At 48.9% G+C, this 16,526-nt stretch overlaps 1 protein-coding gene across 1 annotated transcript in view; it reads right to left on the bottom strand.

The window, feature by feature from the left end:
• Positions 1-1,222: 1,222 nt before the first annotated feature.
• The window catches only part of SLC7A14 (solute carrier family 7 member 14), a 29,692-nt gene continuing 14,388 nt past the window's right edge, over positions 1,223-16,526 (bottom strand). Inside the window, exons 3-8 of the mRNA XM_040074047.1 lie at positions 11,719-11,955; positions 10,743-10,960; positions 8,683-8,829; positions 7,543-7,751; positions 6,434-7,311; positions 1,223-5,231 (exon numbers count right to left, since the gene is read on the bottom strand). Coding sequence (XP_039929981.1) covers positions 4,909-5,231; positions 6,434-7,311; positions 7,543-7,751; positions 8,683-8,829; positions 10,743-10,960; positions 11,719-11,955 — 2,012 coding nt within the window. The 3' untranslated portion in view covers positions 1,223-4,908. The remainder of the gene's footprint in view (positions 5,232-6,433; positions 7,312-7,542; positions 7,752-8,682; positions 8,830-10,742; positions 10,961-11,718; positions 11,956-16,526) is intronic.

The raw sequence follows: 16,526 nt of genomic DNA, 5'->3' as shown, positions 1-16,526 counted from the left end.
TGCTCTGCCCGTGGCCACAGGTCACCAGCATCCGACCCCAAATCCAACCCTTAAAAGGCCCTGGGGATGCTGCTCAGAGGAAGGAAGAAGTTTTATTTCAGGGAAGATAATTAAAAACCAAGCAAAGCAAAGCAATCCCGCAGCAACTGCAGGGAAAACGAATGTCGGGGGTGTGAGGAGATGGGGCCAAGAATGTGATGGGGTATTAGTGCTGGCACCACAGAGGGGAAATGTTCCGAGGAAGCACAAAGAACATGAAACCTTTCTAGTTTTTAAAAGATCAAAGCTGAAACACCTGCTTTGTGCCCCTCCCCAAACACCCTGCTCTCCTGTGGTGCTCTCTTGATCTGGGTTGGCCACAGCACTGTTGGCTCATGAAGGCCTTTAGTGCTCATTTGCTGACCCAAAGCCTCAAAACAGGATCAAATATAATTCTCCTGAATCGAAAAACTGCTCCACACCGTTCCTAACACCAGGTGTGGAGTGGTGGCTGTGAGCCATGGTGGTCACCCCAGTGTGGAGGGGACGGTCCCTGATGCCCAGCGGAGCTGTCCCCAGCTCCACCAGGACCAGCTGGAGCTCTTGATCCCATCCCCATGATGGGGAGAGCACCTGGCAGGCTTCCCACTCCCCAGATAACAGGGACAGCAGGAGGGAGCCCTTGGGGGGCACACTGGTGTCCCTGAGCACCCCAAAGGGGACAGGCAGCTGTGTCTGCCTCTCCATGCAGGGAGGGGACAGTGCTGTGACAGCCCAGTTCCCCTGAGGAAAGGTGAGTGCCAGCAGCTGGGAAGACATTGGTGCACCCCAGGCCTTTGCACTGCAATAGACAACCTGTGGTCGTTGGCTTTAGGGGGTTGTTGTTGTTTTTGTTGTTTGTTTTATTGTGTAAACAAATAGAATTTTCTCTCGCAACACTGCAAGTAAATAAAGAAGTCAGCCTGCTGAAATGGATCTTTTGAAACGGAATTTTTGAATCACTAAAAGTGAGATTTTGTTTATCTCTATCTTCAATTTAGCACTGAAAAAATATCAGAACTTCAGGTACTAATTGGCTTAACAAAATTTACATGGGAATTTTTTATTATTATTACTTTTTGGTTTAGTCTTTCATTTAAAAGGTTTACATTACTATGGAAACTAATTCTAAGGCATATTTGTCTCTGGCTTTCTTTACAAATCCCTTAGTTCCTCTTTGATTTTTAAATGTAAAGGCACACAATAAAGCTTTATGCATTTATTAAAATATACAGATTTTGGTAAATTTAGATTTTTTTTCTTAGTATCTTGATTATATATATGTATTATATGTATAGTTGTCAACAACACAGTCATTTGAAAATAAAAATCACTCCATAACATATCTGCATTTTTTTTTTCTTTCTCATGACACACTACAAGACCCCATTGTACAATGCACCAATGGGCTTCTGGAAACCACAAAAGAAAAATGAAAATGGATAGAACAAACCGCTTTTAACAAATACACCAACTTCATACCAGAACTGCAGAGAATTGTTACACCAGAAAGTACCACCTGCAAAAAAAAAAAAAATAAAAGGAAAAAAAAAAAAAAGAAAAAATAAAAAAAGCAAGATACACATCAGAAAGACCGAACAAAACGAAGTGAAAGTCATTTACAAGCTGGATTTACAACGTCCCTTGTTGTTGGGGTGTGATTTCGGTGCCTTGTGGAGGATGCCAGAGTGCTGGACCTCGGACCTCGGGGTTGTGACCGTGTCGAGTGGATTTGTGGAGGGGCTGAGATCCTAGAGAGTCGGCCTGGAAGGTCTGAGGTATTTATGCTCCATCTTTACCATGCATTTGTCCCCTCAGGGCGTGGGCAGGCAGGCACGGAGGGGCTTTGTGCCTCTCACCAGAGGTGGGAGCAGGATGGTCCCGCTCTGCCGTGTCCTCCTGACAGCTCAGGGATGTGAGAACCTCCTTCAGGGCACCCAGGGCAAAGGCTGGAGCTGGGGTTACAGCAAAAGAAGCACGTACAAGCGCTTGCACCACTTCCCAGCCCCCTGGCCAGCAGTGCCCAGGGGTGATGGACACACATGGACATTTTGCCTTCTCAGCCTTTGCTCGTGCCCACTGAAGAGCCCAATGCAGCTACAAGAGACAGCACGTGAGTTCCCAGAGGCTGAACCCACACATCTCCCAGGAACTGCCACCCTGAAGAGGGAGCAGGGATCCTGTAAACCAGCCCTCAGCCACTGGCAAACCCCCAAGACCTGCGGCTTGGTCGCCTTCTCCTTAAACACCTCTGTTGGGCGGGATGTGGTCGGCTCAGGAGGAGGGTACAGCTCCCACCCCCAGCACGGCAAGGGCTGACAGCAGCCCATCCACATCCAGCAGTGCCATGGCATCAAATGCTGTTCCCTGGTGGTCCCAGGATGGGGAACAGCCATCCTGCCCCAGCACTTCCCCAGGAAGGGGAAGGAGGATGGGTGAATGGGAATGGGGGCGGCCAAAAGGCTGCTCAGATCCAAAGGAGAAGTTCCTACAGACACCAAAGTGCAAGGGGTCAAATTACACAGCATGACTAGAGCGGACGTGACGACAGACACTGGTACTGGTAACTGCTCCATAGCAAGAGATTAAGGCTGCAAGAAGAGCAGGCTTCGACTCAACAGGGTGCTTGGGCATGAGTTTGTGTCTCAGCAGATGCCCAAACACCGTGCGGAAGCAGGAAGAGAACAACTGCCTTGGATATGGTATAGTACAAGAGCTGGTAGGAAAATAGCGTCAATCTTTCTCCCTGAAGACATAAAGCCAGACCAGCGAGGTGCCATCTCTCTTGGGTACTTCTAAGGCATCAAGGAGGAGAGCAACCAAGCATGGGTGAGCGGTGACTGTCACAAGAGGAGCTCAGCACCGCCGCAGAGGTTTCCCGAGCGGGTCCAGTGCACATTGGAACAGTTTTTCAATTTGGACGCAGGATTTCTGCTTGTAGAAGCGTGGTAGGGGTGGACAGCAGGAGTCGATGCCAGAGCAAAGCTTGCAGGTCCTTTAACCAAATCCTCACTCCCACCCTGAAGCTGCTGCAGAGGCCAAACTTCCCTTGGCTTGCCCAGAGCACTCCAGCTTAGGATCTGCAGAATTGGATGCTCTTTTCCACTGGGAAAAGGACCGTAATTTATCACTGTTTGGAGCAGGAACTGGAAGGAAACTTTTTCAGCCCCAGGCAGAGTGTCTCCATCAAGCCCTTGCATCCCAGGAGTGACGGGGATGGGCACAGTCCGGGCACTCTTTGCACCTGCTTGCCCACAGAGAGTGCCAGGCAGGTGTTTTGGGAGCCTGAGCCTCATCCAGTGTACCGAAGCATTAATGATTCTCAATATCCACAAGGATATTTCCATATTGGAAATCCTGCTTCCTGCTTATGTTAAATTGTCCCCTGGGATGCCAGCAGCAGCCCATAGTACTGGGGGTTGGTCTGGGCTGCACTGGAGCCCCTGGGATGGATCCATCTGCAGCCTTCGGCAGCTGGCGGGAGGATGGGGTTTGCTGTCTGATGGGCTGTGGTTACTGTTTATTCAAAAAGATGTTCCTCCACCACAGTTTTACACAAAGCATGATGGGCTCCACAGCTGGACCTGCTGATATTCACTGACCAAACCCATCGCTGCTGACTGACGGTTCTGTGGGGACCCTGGCAGCAGGGACTCTGATGGCACTTCTGGGGGCCATGGCCGTGTTCAGGGGGTTCAACATCCACCTGCTGGCCACCTCTGCCCTGCGAGCCACCAGCTCTGTTTGGTTTCAGACTGAAATACGGACACTTACGGAATGAGCAGCATTTCAGTGTTTTTCATACAGCACCCACCAAGCCAAGATCAAAAACAGAGAATATTGTACAAGGTGCAGACGGCAGTAGGGAGACAGATTTTGGGCGCCAAGTCCTCTCTGCTTGCTACCCATGGCCCAGCCCCACCAAGACCTGGCTGACCCATGGATGTTGCTGTTTTGTGAGGGCATGGATGGGTGTCTGGACCACTGAGGGCAGAGTGAGCACTGGAAGGTGCCCAGCATGGTGAGGGAATTACCATAAAGTCATTTTTGTAGAAGACACAAGGTGGTGGAAGCAGTGCCCACCCTCAGACTGGTGATGTTCAGAAGAATGTGTGGTCCTTGTTGAGAATTTGTACAAAGAGGGTTGAGCCTAGAGTGGGTCAAAGCCCTCACTGTGACCAGGAATGGGAGCAGGCTCCCAGCCACAGGTTTGGAGTGTTGGGCCGTGCTGGGACTGAAAGATTGGGCTGAGACACGGACGAATTTTGAACCACAGTATTGGGGTTTGGGGTGTGGGGATGGATGTGGGGGAAGCATTGCTCTGTGCAGCATGCCAGAATGGGCCATGGAAACACTGTGTGATGGAACCAACTACGCAACTCTGAGCTAGTCCCAGGGAGGAATGCGTGCATCTCCATTTTGTTCCTATCCACGTCTCTGTGCCTCTGGCTCGGCTATCACTTCTAGGTGGTTCAAAGGAAAAATACACACATGCCAAGAAAGTGCCAAAAATTTTACCACATCCCACCGCTGCGACCATCGGGTGGACGTTCCCCAAGGACAATTTGACTTGTCCCCTCATGCGGCTCCTTCCACCTCTCAACACCCTCCTGGTTTGGCACATCTCCCACCCTGCTGCCTCCACTGGTGCAGCTGGTGCTGGGAGATCAGCCGGTGTGGGGGGATCAGCCAGCGTTCACCAGAGCGACACTCGGCTGGTGGAGCTGGCACGGGCCGTGGGTGGTTTTGGTTTGGGGTCAACGGCAGTCGCGGAGCGTGTCCCGTGTACCGGAGGTGAGCAGGGCGGTGGTGGAGGATGGGGCGGGATGGGGGAGCCACGGGGACCCTTCCTCATCTCCTGGGCGGCGCGGCGCCCCGCTGCCTGTCCCGCTACTCGGGCGAGTAGTCCAACTCGTCGTTGGCGATCAGAGCATCCGACGGCGGTTTGTGCCGGCCTTTGCTTTTCGACCTGCTACTTGTCCGGTGGCTTTCCTTGGCGCCCGCCATTTGCTGGTACGAGAAGCTCTTGTCCTCAGAAGGACCCCACGCCGGGTAGCTCTCGCCCTCGGGGGCAAAGGAGAAGCCGTCATCCACGGAGAAGGGGTCGACATCCACGTCGTAGCGCTGGTAGGTGCTCTGGTGCAGGGCCTCCTCCCGGGCGCTGATCTCCAGCGTGCTGTTCCACATCCCATAGCCAAAGTAGATGAGCAGACCTGGGGTGGGCAAGAGAGAGAGGGTTGGACCCGGACTGCGCACTAGTCCCTGTAGCCCTACCTGATGTCACCTTCCTGCACAAATGCTTTCACTGGCAGCAAATATATCCAGAGATCTGATTTCCAGTGGATCGTGGGATTAACCTACCCCAGACATCTGCACAGAGAAATCCAGACTCCACATGCCGTGGACTAGTCCACATGAGGGACTGATATGAGATTAAATCAGGACCACGCATCTCTCCCAGAAAAACCAATGGGATGTCCCACCCCCAACAGCCATGGATGGTCTGGTGGAGCTGATCACACCTAATACAGTGATTTAATTGACTCATCGCTGGCAGCTCAAGAGGTATTAGTTGTACCCACAGGGCAAAGTGCTTAATTACAGCAGATTAAAATGATGCTTTGGAGTAATCTTTTCTTCAAGGTAGAAGGACTTTCTCTGGATATGCAGCTTCACGTGTTACCTTCAAAGGGCCAAAAAAGCACTGAGTATGTCTTCTCCAACCCAAAAATTCAGATGGCAGCTCCTGCCAATGGTTCAGTTTGGAGGAGCTGTAAGAGCTACTTTATTTGTTCTTGGTTTGTGGAGTAACTGGGTTAGAGTATAAAGCACTATGGATATGCTGGACTCCTGATTATGTGTCAGAAAACCTATAACTGGAAAAAAAGGGTCCAAAACAGAGTCTGTGAGTCCTAGGATGCCCCTACCCCAAAGTTAAGAACTTGGGCTAAAAGGAGACACAGTCTACAGATCTGACTTTACCAGGGCTTCTGGGGTTGGGCAGCTTTGGTCTTTGGAAAAGCAGTGCTGGAATACTGGTGTGGGCTGCTGAAAAGCTCAAGTGGGTGACATAGCAAGAAGTCAGGCTGATTTCTGTACAAAACCTGCCTGCAAGGCAATTTTCAGGACCCACCTACTTTGCATCAAAAAAGACATCAAAATAGTCACCTTTGCATAGAGTCGTTCTCTTCCATGAAACAGATGTTTTCCGGAGGTGTAATTTTCCATTTAGCTGTGGTTCAGGGGCTGGATAAAATGAGATTTCTAAGAACTTCAGGATGGCAAGGGGCAGGTAAGAAGGACTGGATATAGATACGCATCTACCTATCTACTCTAATTAAGGAAGTTGTTATTATCAACACCCTTCCAAAAGAGGGTCAGTGAAAAAGCTAAAGTAAATGAACCTGGGACTCACCCACAAAACACCAGACGGCAAATCGGATCCACGTGACTGTGGAGAGCTTCAGCATGAGATAGATATTCACCAGCATGGCGAAGGCAGGGACGAAGGGCAGACACGGGGCCATGTAGGGCAGCTTCTTGGGGTTTTCCGGCTGCTGCAAGATCACAAACACCAGCACAGCGATGAGCAGGATCATCAGCACCACCAGGAGGACAGCCCACCAGCTCTGCTCAGAGATGTAATCCGACCCAAAAATGATGAAGGAGCAGAAGATGAACATCAGGACAAAGAGCAGGAGCACACAGGTGGTGACCGTGTGGCCGGTGGCTGCTGTCGGGCGATCCATTTTACCCGGCAGCCCGAGGTGGATCCGCATTGTGTAGTACCGAGGGCCGATCAGCTTCTTCAGCTTGATGAGATAGATGTTCTCAGACTCATCTGCCTCTATGCCCGAGGTCATGTCGACCGTGCCGTAATTGGGGTGATTCACGTTGTAGGCGGATTTATCGGATTTCCCAATTAGCATCTCGTTATCTCCTAGGGACGGCAGATTTTTTGCCCCGCACGTGTTTGTCGGTGGGCCAGAGAACTCCTCTCCTTCACTGCTGGGGGAGCAAGCTTCCTTCTCACAGTCTGCCAGGATGCCCTCCTTCTTCTTGGTGTGCTCCTCGGAGAGGAATTTGACAAAGCCGTCGATGTCGCTCTCGGGCTGGTACCGGAGAAGCAGGACGCAGACGGACACCAGCGTGTAGGCCAGCAGGGTGCCAATGGACATCATTTCAATCAGGTCCCTCAGGCTGACCAGCAAGGAGAGCAGAGCTGCCAGGAACCCGGACACAATGCAAGCCACGACAGGAGTTTCCGTGTAAGAACTGACGTGGGACAAAAACCTGGAGCGCGGAACAGATACAGAAAGTTAAAGTCACAGAGGGTTCCCTGCTGCAAGAACACTTCCCTGGTTGCAGGGAACAGTCTCAGGGGTCCCCTCAGGTCCTGTTGTTTTTTGGAACTTTGATTTCTCCCTGTAGTGACAACACTGTCTGGGTGTTGAGACACCCAAACCCACCAGCACATTTTCCCCTCAGATCCCAAAAGTAAATGCCAGCATGGGCATGACTGACCTGAAGAGCAGCCCGTCACCAGCCATGGCGTAAATGACTCTTGGCATTGGGAAGAGGGAGCCCAGCAAGCTGACAGTCAGGCCGGCCACGGACCCAATGGCAACGATGAATTTGGCTGCGTAGAAGCCGTGGACCACGAACATTTCCATCAGTGGGGACTCGGTGTCGATGGCGTCGTAGGGCACCATCAGCGTGAGGATCATGCTCACCTGGGTAAGGCGAGAGGAGCAGGACAGGGGTGTCAGCATCAGCACCGGAGGCTGCTGGGGATTCTCAGGGAGGAGGGGATGTCAAATGCTGGAGCTGTGTCTGTTTGCACTTTCCTCTAGGGTAGTTAATTCAGAAAACGGTGGGGTCTTAGTATCTGCTACCCAAAGGCAAGAAGGGGGTGCTTGAACCTTGCTTCAGGGGTGGTGCAGGGGTCAAGTGGGACTAGTGAAACTGGTGAGGCTGGTGGGACTGGCAGAGTCGATGACACTCACTTTGGCTGCATTCCTGTGTGGGAAATAATGCTGGGGCAGGGCAGACCCCAAATCCAGATTGCGTTGCTTGGAGTAACAGTCTGGTTCTATTTGAGTCAAAGAATTTGTTTTCTTGAGGAGCCTACTCCCATGCAGAGTAGGGAGTGCTGAGTTTCCATGAGAAGTAGTAGGTGAGTTCCTTTGAAATTATCAGAACAGTGTTTTTTTCTCCTTCATAACTAATTTTTGCTCTTTTGCAAGGAAAACCTCTGAGCACAGCCATGCTTTTATTGGGGTGCAGAGCAGTGCCATCTCACACAGCCATCCCTGCCTATCCTTCCCTTCACTTGGATCCTCTCCCATATCTCCAGCAGAGGCAGTGCTGCTTTTCCCAGGAACACAGAGAAAGGATGCTGCAATGCTGCTGCTCCTTCGTCTTTGCTTCTCCCCTGGGTGCGAAAATAGCTGTGGATGGGGATGAGAAAAAACCTGCCTGCCACCAGGTCCCTGCAGCTGGCAGAGGGGTCTTGCCAGGTGACAGGAGCTTGGGGACAAACGGAGAGGAGGCTTGGCAGGCACTGTGCAGGTGCCTAGAAGGGACTCACATGGTACATATATTTATATAAATATATGCACATACATATTTATGTACATTCACACCTGTATAGGGACTACTTACAGACACATAAGCTGTCAGGCACGTGACGAGCGAGGCTGTGATGGCGTAGGGGATGGAAGTGTTGGGATTCTTCGCCTCTTCTCCCGTGGTAGCAATGATGTCGAAGCCAATGAAGGCATAGAAACAGGTTGCAGCCCCCTTGAGAACCTGCGGGGAGGATCAAACATCTGGGTACCAGGAGAGAGGCCGGCGCCCAGCCAGGGAGAGGGAGCTGAGCAAAGACAAGGCAGCCCTGTTGTTGTGCCTTGTCTGAGCTAAAGGGTGAATGGCCACATGTCAGGGGGTGCGTGTAGCTCTGAGGACTGACCCCAGGGGCACCCTTAACCCACTGATATGATTTGGGGAAGATTTCAGCCTGTGCCCTAAGCCACTGGAGGTGTCAGCAGCTCACCGCACAAACCTGTGCCCGTGCAGTGCCTGAATCTGCTGGGAGGGCCTGCCAGTGACAGAGGAGACAATCAACCAGTTTCAGGTTTGCTTTCACAATCCTCCACCCCAAATCCATTTTTATGAGTAGGGATCTTGAACATGTTTACACGTTCTGCCTTAGCAAGGTGTCTCACATGGCAGCGAGATCCGCTTGCAGAGGAAGCAGGAGAGAGCAGCCGCTGTCAGATGTGAGCCGCTTCCCAAACAACCTCTGTTTTGCTTGGAAGCTGCAGACAGGTTAGGAGCACACATTGCAGGACTTGGATGAGGAATTATTTGTACTGTTTGGTTATTTTTTTCTAATGTGATTTTTTAAAATATACAATATCGGCGAGGACATTTATAGGAAAGGAACTCTGGAGCAGGTCAAAGACTGCCTGGCTGCGAGTGAGCTGCTCTGGAGCTGTGAAACCCTTGCAGCTTGCTGGGTACCTCCTGTCCACCACACCTCTGTCATCTCAGCTGTCTAGTGACAATACACGCAGTAAAATTCATCCCTGTCAGGGACTGTCTGTAATTATCCTTTTTAAGTGTGCCCTAAGCTCCTGGGGATCTCACACTTGTGCTTGGTGGTGGATTTACTTTTACAAACAACTTGTGAGACGATGAACCAGCTGAAAAGGATGAGACCACCCTATTGAGTTTTTTTGTGGGTTTGGGTATCCATCTAGCTTTTAAATTTTTTTTTTTTTTTTTTTTTTTTCCCCAAAAGATATTTGATGCATTGAATTGGAGCAAAACAGATATTTTCTATTTTCTCTTTTTCACTCGTGTTGTATAACAATCCAAGCACAACCCGAAGGCAAATATGACCTCTGTTCTCAAGTGAACCTCAGTGCTCCTCTCCTCACTGTTGTTCTCTGGCAAAGAGGCATTGATTTACTGGGGAAAGGTGCAGGGACTATATGGCAGTTTGGGACCCTTTCAATAATCAAGATTCTTGGTTTACTTTACTTTCTTGCTTATTTTTCTGCACAAAACCCCAATGGAGTTGAGCAGTGTAAATCTGAGAAATTATCTTGGGTTTAGGCCAGCTGAGATATTTTCAGTCTCTGTTCATCCTTGGATAAAAACCAGTGCAAGCAAGCTAAAAAAGCCAAATATGTCCAAATTCTCAGTAAGCTTTGAGGGAACGTCCATAAAATAAGTACTGGCAGGTGGCATTATGAAGTGCTCAAAACAAATGCTTTAGAACATTGTTGTTGAAAACCAGCCAACAAAAGTATGTCCCCAGTCCACAGAGGCTGAGCCAGCTCTCTGGGGCACCCTGTCTCAGACAGCCACGGCATTTTGCTCCATTGCCTGGCAATTAGTGGCATTTCCTTGGGGATACTTTCATGTGGAGCTTGGCTCTGCAGAATGACATTTTGGAAAAGTTCTGGATTTGTGCTAAGAGGAGTTTGGAGATAAGGGGAAAGCATTGCGGTATACTCTCTGGGTTTGGTGGAGAGAGCAGGTCTGTATCCAAGCCTGCACTCCTGGGATTTGGAGGTCTCTGTCCAAAGCACAGGTGGTTTAGTAGGGCTGGGTTCTGGAGGGTGCAGCAGAATTGGGGTGTGCACACCATGAGCAAAGCTGAGTTCGTGACAGCACTTAGGTGCTGTGTGTCCCTCCGTGCTCCCAGGACTTACCCCTGGCCATCCGAACGGCAGGAATTGCCCTTCAGCCCAGTTGTCACTCTTGATGTAGAACAGACCAGCAATCATGATGAAGATCCAAACTGCCAAGTTAATGACATTGAGCACGTTGTTCAGTCCCACCGAGTTCTTCACCCCCATGGCCACAATGATGGTGACAATGACAGCAATGACCAGAGCAAGGAGGTCAGGGTATGACTCCTCTCCTTTCCCTAGGTGAGAGAAAAGAGATGTGTTACTCTCCATTCACAGAACACCCAGGAACTGTGTGGGGGAGTTTTAAACACTTTTCAGACCTTGCAGTTTTGCAGAACTCTTTGGTCTCATTGCAAAAGTGGTCTCCAGAGGCCCGTGCCTCCACTAGCTAAAGTTGTTTAATTAAGGTGATAAGTCTTGATGTCTCAAGGCACCAATCGGACTTTTGGGAGAGCGGCAAGCCAATGGCTGTGACCCAATTGGCATAACATGTATCTGCCAAGTACTCATTAAAAATCAATCAGCCATGAAGTTTTCATGACACAGGCACAGGACAGCTGGCAGGTTTGCTTACTGGTGGGATTCATGGACTGTTGGTGGAACTGCTGGTCATCCAGGATCACCACAGCCCCCAGTTCCTGGCAGTACAGCAGGGACCAGCTTGTGTCCTCTAACAAAATTCTGTGTGTGCCCCAAGGGGACCAAGCAGGGTGTTCGCAGTGGGTGAAGAGTTTCTGTGCTGCCCTTACCCTCTGACATTCGACTGTTTCTGTGCACTTTTTCTAAATGCCAGCTCATCCCAAAGAGGCTCAAAGTATCGTGTATCCCATCCCCTCCAATCCTGCCTGTGCGCCAGGCTGCCGAGGCAAAGCACCAGAGCCAGACAGAGGGTAAATAATGAATGAAGCCTAATATCCATGTCTGACTCCTGACGAGCTTCCAATTACTTTTCAGGCCCTAATTAATGGCGGTGTCTCCGCCCAGCAGGACGCACCCAGGCCGTTCAGCGTGCCGACGCTGTTGATCATCCAGCGGCTGATGGTGTGGTTGGCCAGCGAGTCGAACATGCTGCTCAGGGCGCTGGCGCCCGCGGCTGTCCCGATCAGGTACTCCAGGATGAGGTTCCAGCCGATGAAGAATGCCACAAACTCTCCCACGGTCACGTAGCTGTAGGTGTAGGCCGAGCCCGTGGTCTTGGGGACCCGCACGCCAAACTCGGCATAGCAAACGCCTGTTCGGAGAAACGGGAAGCGGCATAAGGAAAACGCGGTTGGGGAATGGAAGAAGGAAAACTGCTTTGGTGCCGCCTCCCCGGAGGTGCTAGGAGGTGTCAGGACTGCAGTCAACATCAGGAACACAGAGACATCGCATGGTGACCCTCCTTCCCTGATTTCTTGGCTTAAAAACTGGAAAAATTTCCACTAAAATCAAGTTGTGATGGGTTTTTCTTTTTGAGCACAGTTCAAACCAGCCAGACTGGATCCCGGACCAGTGCTTCACAGCCTCATCCCAGAGGAAGGTGCCACAGGAGGGCTCACAGAAGGCTACACCTCTCCCTCTCCCAATCTTCCAGTCTCCAAACATTCACCCTGCGTTACTGCTCTGCAGATACAGGCATGAGCACTGTCCTGATCATCCCAGATCTTGTTCATACCCAGGCAGGGGAGTTTGAAGATGTCTTATATGGAGAACATAACTTATTTTAACGCTTAAAAATATTATATTTAAGTCTTTTAAAGAATATTTGCAAAACTAACAGTGCAGAAGAAGAAAAGAAAAGCAAAAAGTATTTAACTGTAAACATTTGGGAGGAGAATTAATCAGACTTTAATACTTTCCGAACTCCCTGTGCACTTACTACGTCCGGATAATTTTTAATAAAAACCTGACCCTGACATGTTGATATATTAAAACAACCATTAGCTTTTTTTTTAAGGCATGTATGTACTTAGTCTCAAATTCCCCAAATATTATTCAGGACAAGTGCTGCAAGGGTCCTGCATGTTTAACACTGATTAAGCCCCTGCCCCGAAGACCCCAGTAGAGTTCATATGGGTGAATTGGTTAAGGCTGTTGCTACCGTTGAGTAAACATGTAGTAATTATTGAGCACTCTATCAACCGATATTCTCCATTTAGAAGATAATAATTGCTTCAAATTTGCAATCAGGTTAGTATAGAGAGGGGAATGAATAATTTATAAAAATGTTATGAGGTGGCTGCTCTTACTTTAAGTGCCGTTTTTACACAGTACAAACACAGAGTTATTGAATCTCTTAAGCTGAATTTGGTAGTGCTTTTTTTCCTTGCATTTGGAGGATTTTTATATTCCATTCACTGTTTAACTTGAATGTGGGTTGCCTTGCAATGGGACTCTTCAAAACTTGATTTCTGCAAAGCAGCCCAACAGGAGCCACAAGAGGTTTCCATCATCCATCCAGCCCCATCGACAGTCATTATTCAAAGCTGATGAAAAATGCATGCACTCGGCAAAGGTACGGTGTTCACAGATAACTACAGGCCTGAATGATTTATGAAACTGGTGCTCTGACAGAGACAAGTATCTAGTTTCTCTATTTGATGGCCTTAAAAAAAGAAAAAAAAAAAAATATACTCTTTCTTGTAGGCAGCTCTTGTTTTAGCCAATGACCAGATAATGATTGAAGAGGATGGTTATTGATACACAATGATAATGCCAAGACAAAGAAATTAATATGTATAAAATGTTGGAGTTTTTGATTCTTCTACTAGGATCCCAAAATAAAAGAGCAGTTTTTCACTGTGGGTTGGGTACAACAATAGGTTGAGAATATCAGCATTAGGTGTCAGCATGTACTACACACACACACATACATATATATAGTATATATTAATGTCTGCTGTATTTACACTGTATTATTATTACTATTGCTGTTATTATTATATTTTTGGGGGAGGGTGTTTTTTTGTTTGTTTGTTTGTTTTTCTTGGTTTTTTTACAATCTAATTGCACAATAAAACTGTGTTGTTCAGTTACTTCTTGGCAGCATAAGATATTCGTCACCTTGTTCCCTGTGTCCAGAGGGACACAGCTCTCCCAGTGCTCCTGCACAGCCAGCCCAGCTCTGGGACTGCAGAGAGAGGCTGGGTACATCCTCCCTGTCGCAGCTGTTTAATTTGGAGACAGATTTACCTTCTTCCCCCCAATCAAGAATGTTTGCAATTTCTGAAGGAAACAAGACAACACAATGGTTTTTTGAAAGAGCAAGCATTCTACAGAGGACCATTCCTTTTCCTTGAATATCTGCTACGCTTGTGCAATTGGTGTGACCGTCATTGCACTGGTGTAATTATACAGTTATTGACATTGTTCAGGGGGTCATAAACGCAGCTGGGTGGCCTTGATCCTTCCAAGATCCCATCCACAGAACAGCCACTGGGCAGCACAACTGGTGGCATGAGGAACAGGTGCTTTTGGTGTGCTGGCATGGTGGTGGCTGAGATGTGGATGCTGACCCTGTCACTGACAGCTGGCACAAGGCTGCACAGGAACCATGAGACATCCCACAGGGCAATGTCATGATGATGTTTCAGGTGAAAGATAACTTCTGAGAGGGGCCTTTCAGCTGCTCTGGAGGTAACTCCAAATAATTCATGTCATCACACCAGCAATCCAGAGGGACCATCTTTCATGAACCAAGAGCAGCCAGCTTATTGAGGAAGGCATATTATTCTCATCAAGCCACTGAGCCTGTCCATTGTGTTTCATGATCATCATGTGCTGATGAATAAAAGGCAGCTCCCACTTCTCCAGCTCCACCCAGGCAGGCACAGCCCCTCAGCCCAGCCCTCATCCTGCAGCCAGGGAGCACCTGAGGGACATGCTCAGCTCCCCCCTGCTCCATGGCACATCCTGGCTGCTGCTGCTGATCCTGTTCCAGTACCAGGTAAGAGTGTGGCACTATGCTCCAAACAAGGTCACTTCTTTAGGAGACAAGATCACTAAAGGGACAAGAAATGGCTGGTGGAAAAGGCTGTGGCGTTGGGTGAGATGCAAACTGCTGATATTTGCTAAGAAGGGGATAAACAGGGGTGAAAGTGGGGAATGCTGGCAGTCACAGCTGATGGCAGGAGCCTACAGTGCCCTGGAGGCTTTGTGGAGGGAAGCATTTCTACTTGAGAGATGAAAGAAAGGACTTTTAGTGGAAGAATAAAAGAGATTGATTTGATTTATCAGTTTAATCAATTGTAGTGTGTTTGTAAGTACTCTGATGGGGTATATGGAAAGCATAAGTGGAATTCATTGAATAGGTGAAATTGGAAAAATCCCTTTTTGAAACAAGGTTTAACAATGCAAAGAAGCTTCCCAATGGCAGGGTTTCCTTATGACTGTCTCCCAGGGACTGAGCCAGGGATGGTTTTAGTTTGTTTGTTCATTGTTTTTTTTTTAATCCAAAATCCTTCTGGGCTCACTTTTGCAAGCAGTGAGGTTTGACTTAGTGATCTGTGATGGACAAAGCAAAAGCTCCTTAAAATCTGTTCATGCACACTTGCCCAAATCCAGTGCCCGGCACACCAGGCGTGACCACGATGGAATAGCTGAAATCACATCCCCAATGAGTCCAACAGCCCATCCAGCTCCTGAATTCTTACTTGGTTTTACTTGCCAAAAAAGTGTTGCTGTTATAAACAACAGCAGCGCTAACGATGAGGTGAGGAAGCAGCCAAGGAGACTATCAAAACACTGCGTCCCTCACAAAACACTTTCCCAGGGCTACAAAAGCAAGGGGAGATGAAAGCGGAGCGGGAAGCGGTGCAGGCTCCTGTGGGCAAAGGCGGGAGGAGCTCCTGCTGTGGGGCGAGGCTCATGTCTAGGGTGAAAAAAACCCTTTTGGAGAACAGGGTGTTTTTGTTAGCAGAGACCCACCCAAACTCCGTTTGCTCTTGGTTTGCATCACGGCCAACAAAACCTTTGCAGAGGAGAGAAAGCAGGCAGTGGGAAAGGAGAGACACTGATGCTATCTACTGCCTCGGATAAAAAACAGGCATTTTGGTTCATTTGTTGTGTTGGGAACTCAAATAAGCATTGGATCCCATTGCAAACTCTTGGCTCTTGTTTTGGGCTTTGGAGAGAGCCTGAGGCTCATCCCTGGGCTGTGCCAGGGATGTGTCTCTGGGCTGCAGGGACATCAGGGGGTCAAACTCCCACTCACTTTGGTAGGATCTCCATGGAGCAGCACTGCAAACTCCAGGGAAAGACCATGACAAAAATCCAGAGTTCTGAAAAGCTGATCTGGGTAGCTTTGCTGTGTTGGCTCTTCCTGTCTTCTGTCAAAGCCCTTTGCCATTTGCTCAGGTTTCTTTATCCAACTCACAGACAAAAGCTGGATACCAGACTGACACAGCATGCAAAGTCCTCTGAGCAGAGAGAGCAGGAACATCACATCATCGTGTTAGCACTGATCTGGAAAGGACAAATGCCAGCAGTACTGGCTTCATGTAGGACCTGCAGCTCGAGCCATATGCTCAGCTGGGTTCCTACAGAGGAGATAGAATTCACCGTGTTTTCACTAAAATACATAATTTCTCTCTCCCTGCACATTTGTTTGTTTTTTTTTTTTTTGTTGTTGTTTGGAAATTCAAAGACTGACCCTGTGTGAATGGGAGCCAATGAAATCAACTCCAGAACTAATTGAGGAATTTTTTTTAACTGTTAGCCATGTCAACAAAAGAAGCTGGCCCAAACCACTGACATCCTTCCTGTTGGAACTGAGCTTCCCACAAGCTCTCACTCCAGTGCTGTGGCTCAGCCATGCTCTCGGCC

The sequence above is a fragment of the Hirundo rustica genome, chromosome 10 (genome assembly GCF_015227805.2).
Source record: "Hirundo rustica isolate bHirRus1 chromosome 10, bHirRus1.pri.v3, whole genome shotgun sequence".
NCBI lineage: Eukaryota > Metazoa > Chordata > Aves > Passeriformes > Hirundinidae > Hirundo > Hirundo rustica.
The sequence above is the reverse complement of the archived record's forward strand: the minus strand, read 5'-3'. Positions and strand labels throughout refer to the sequence as shown.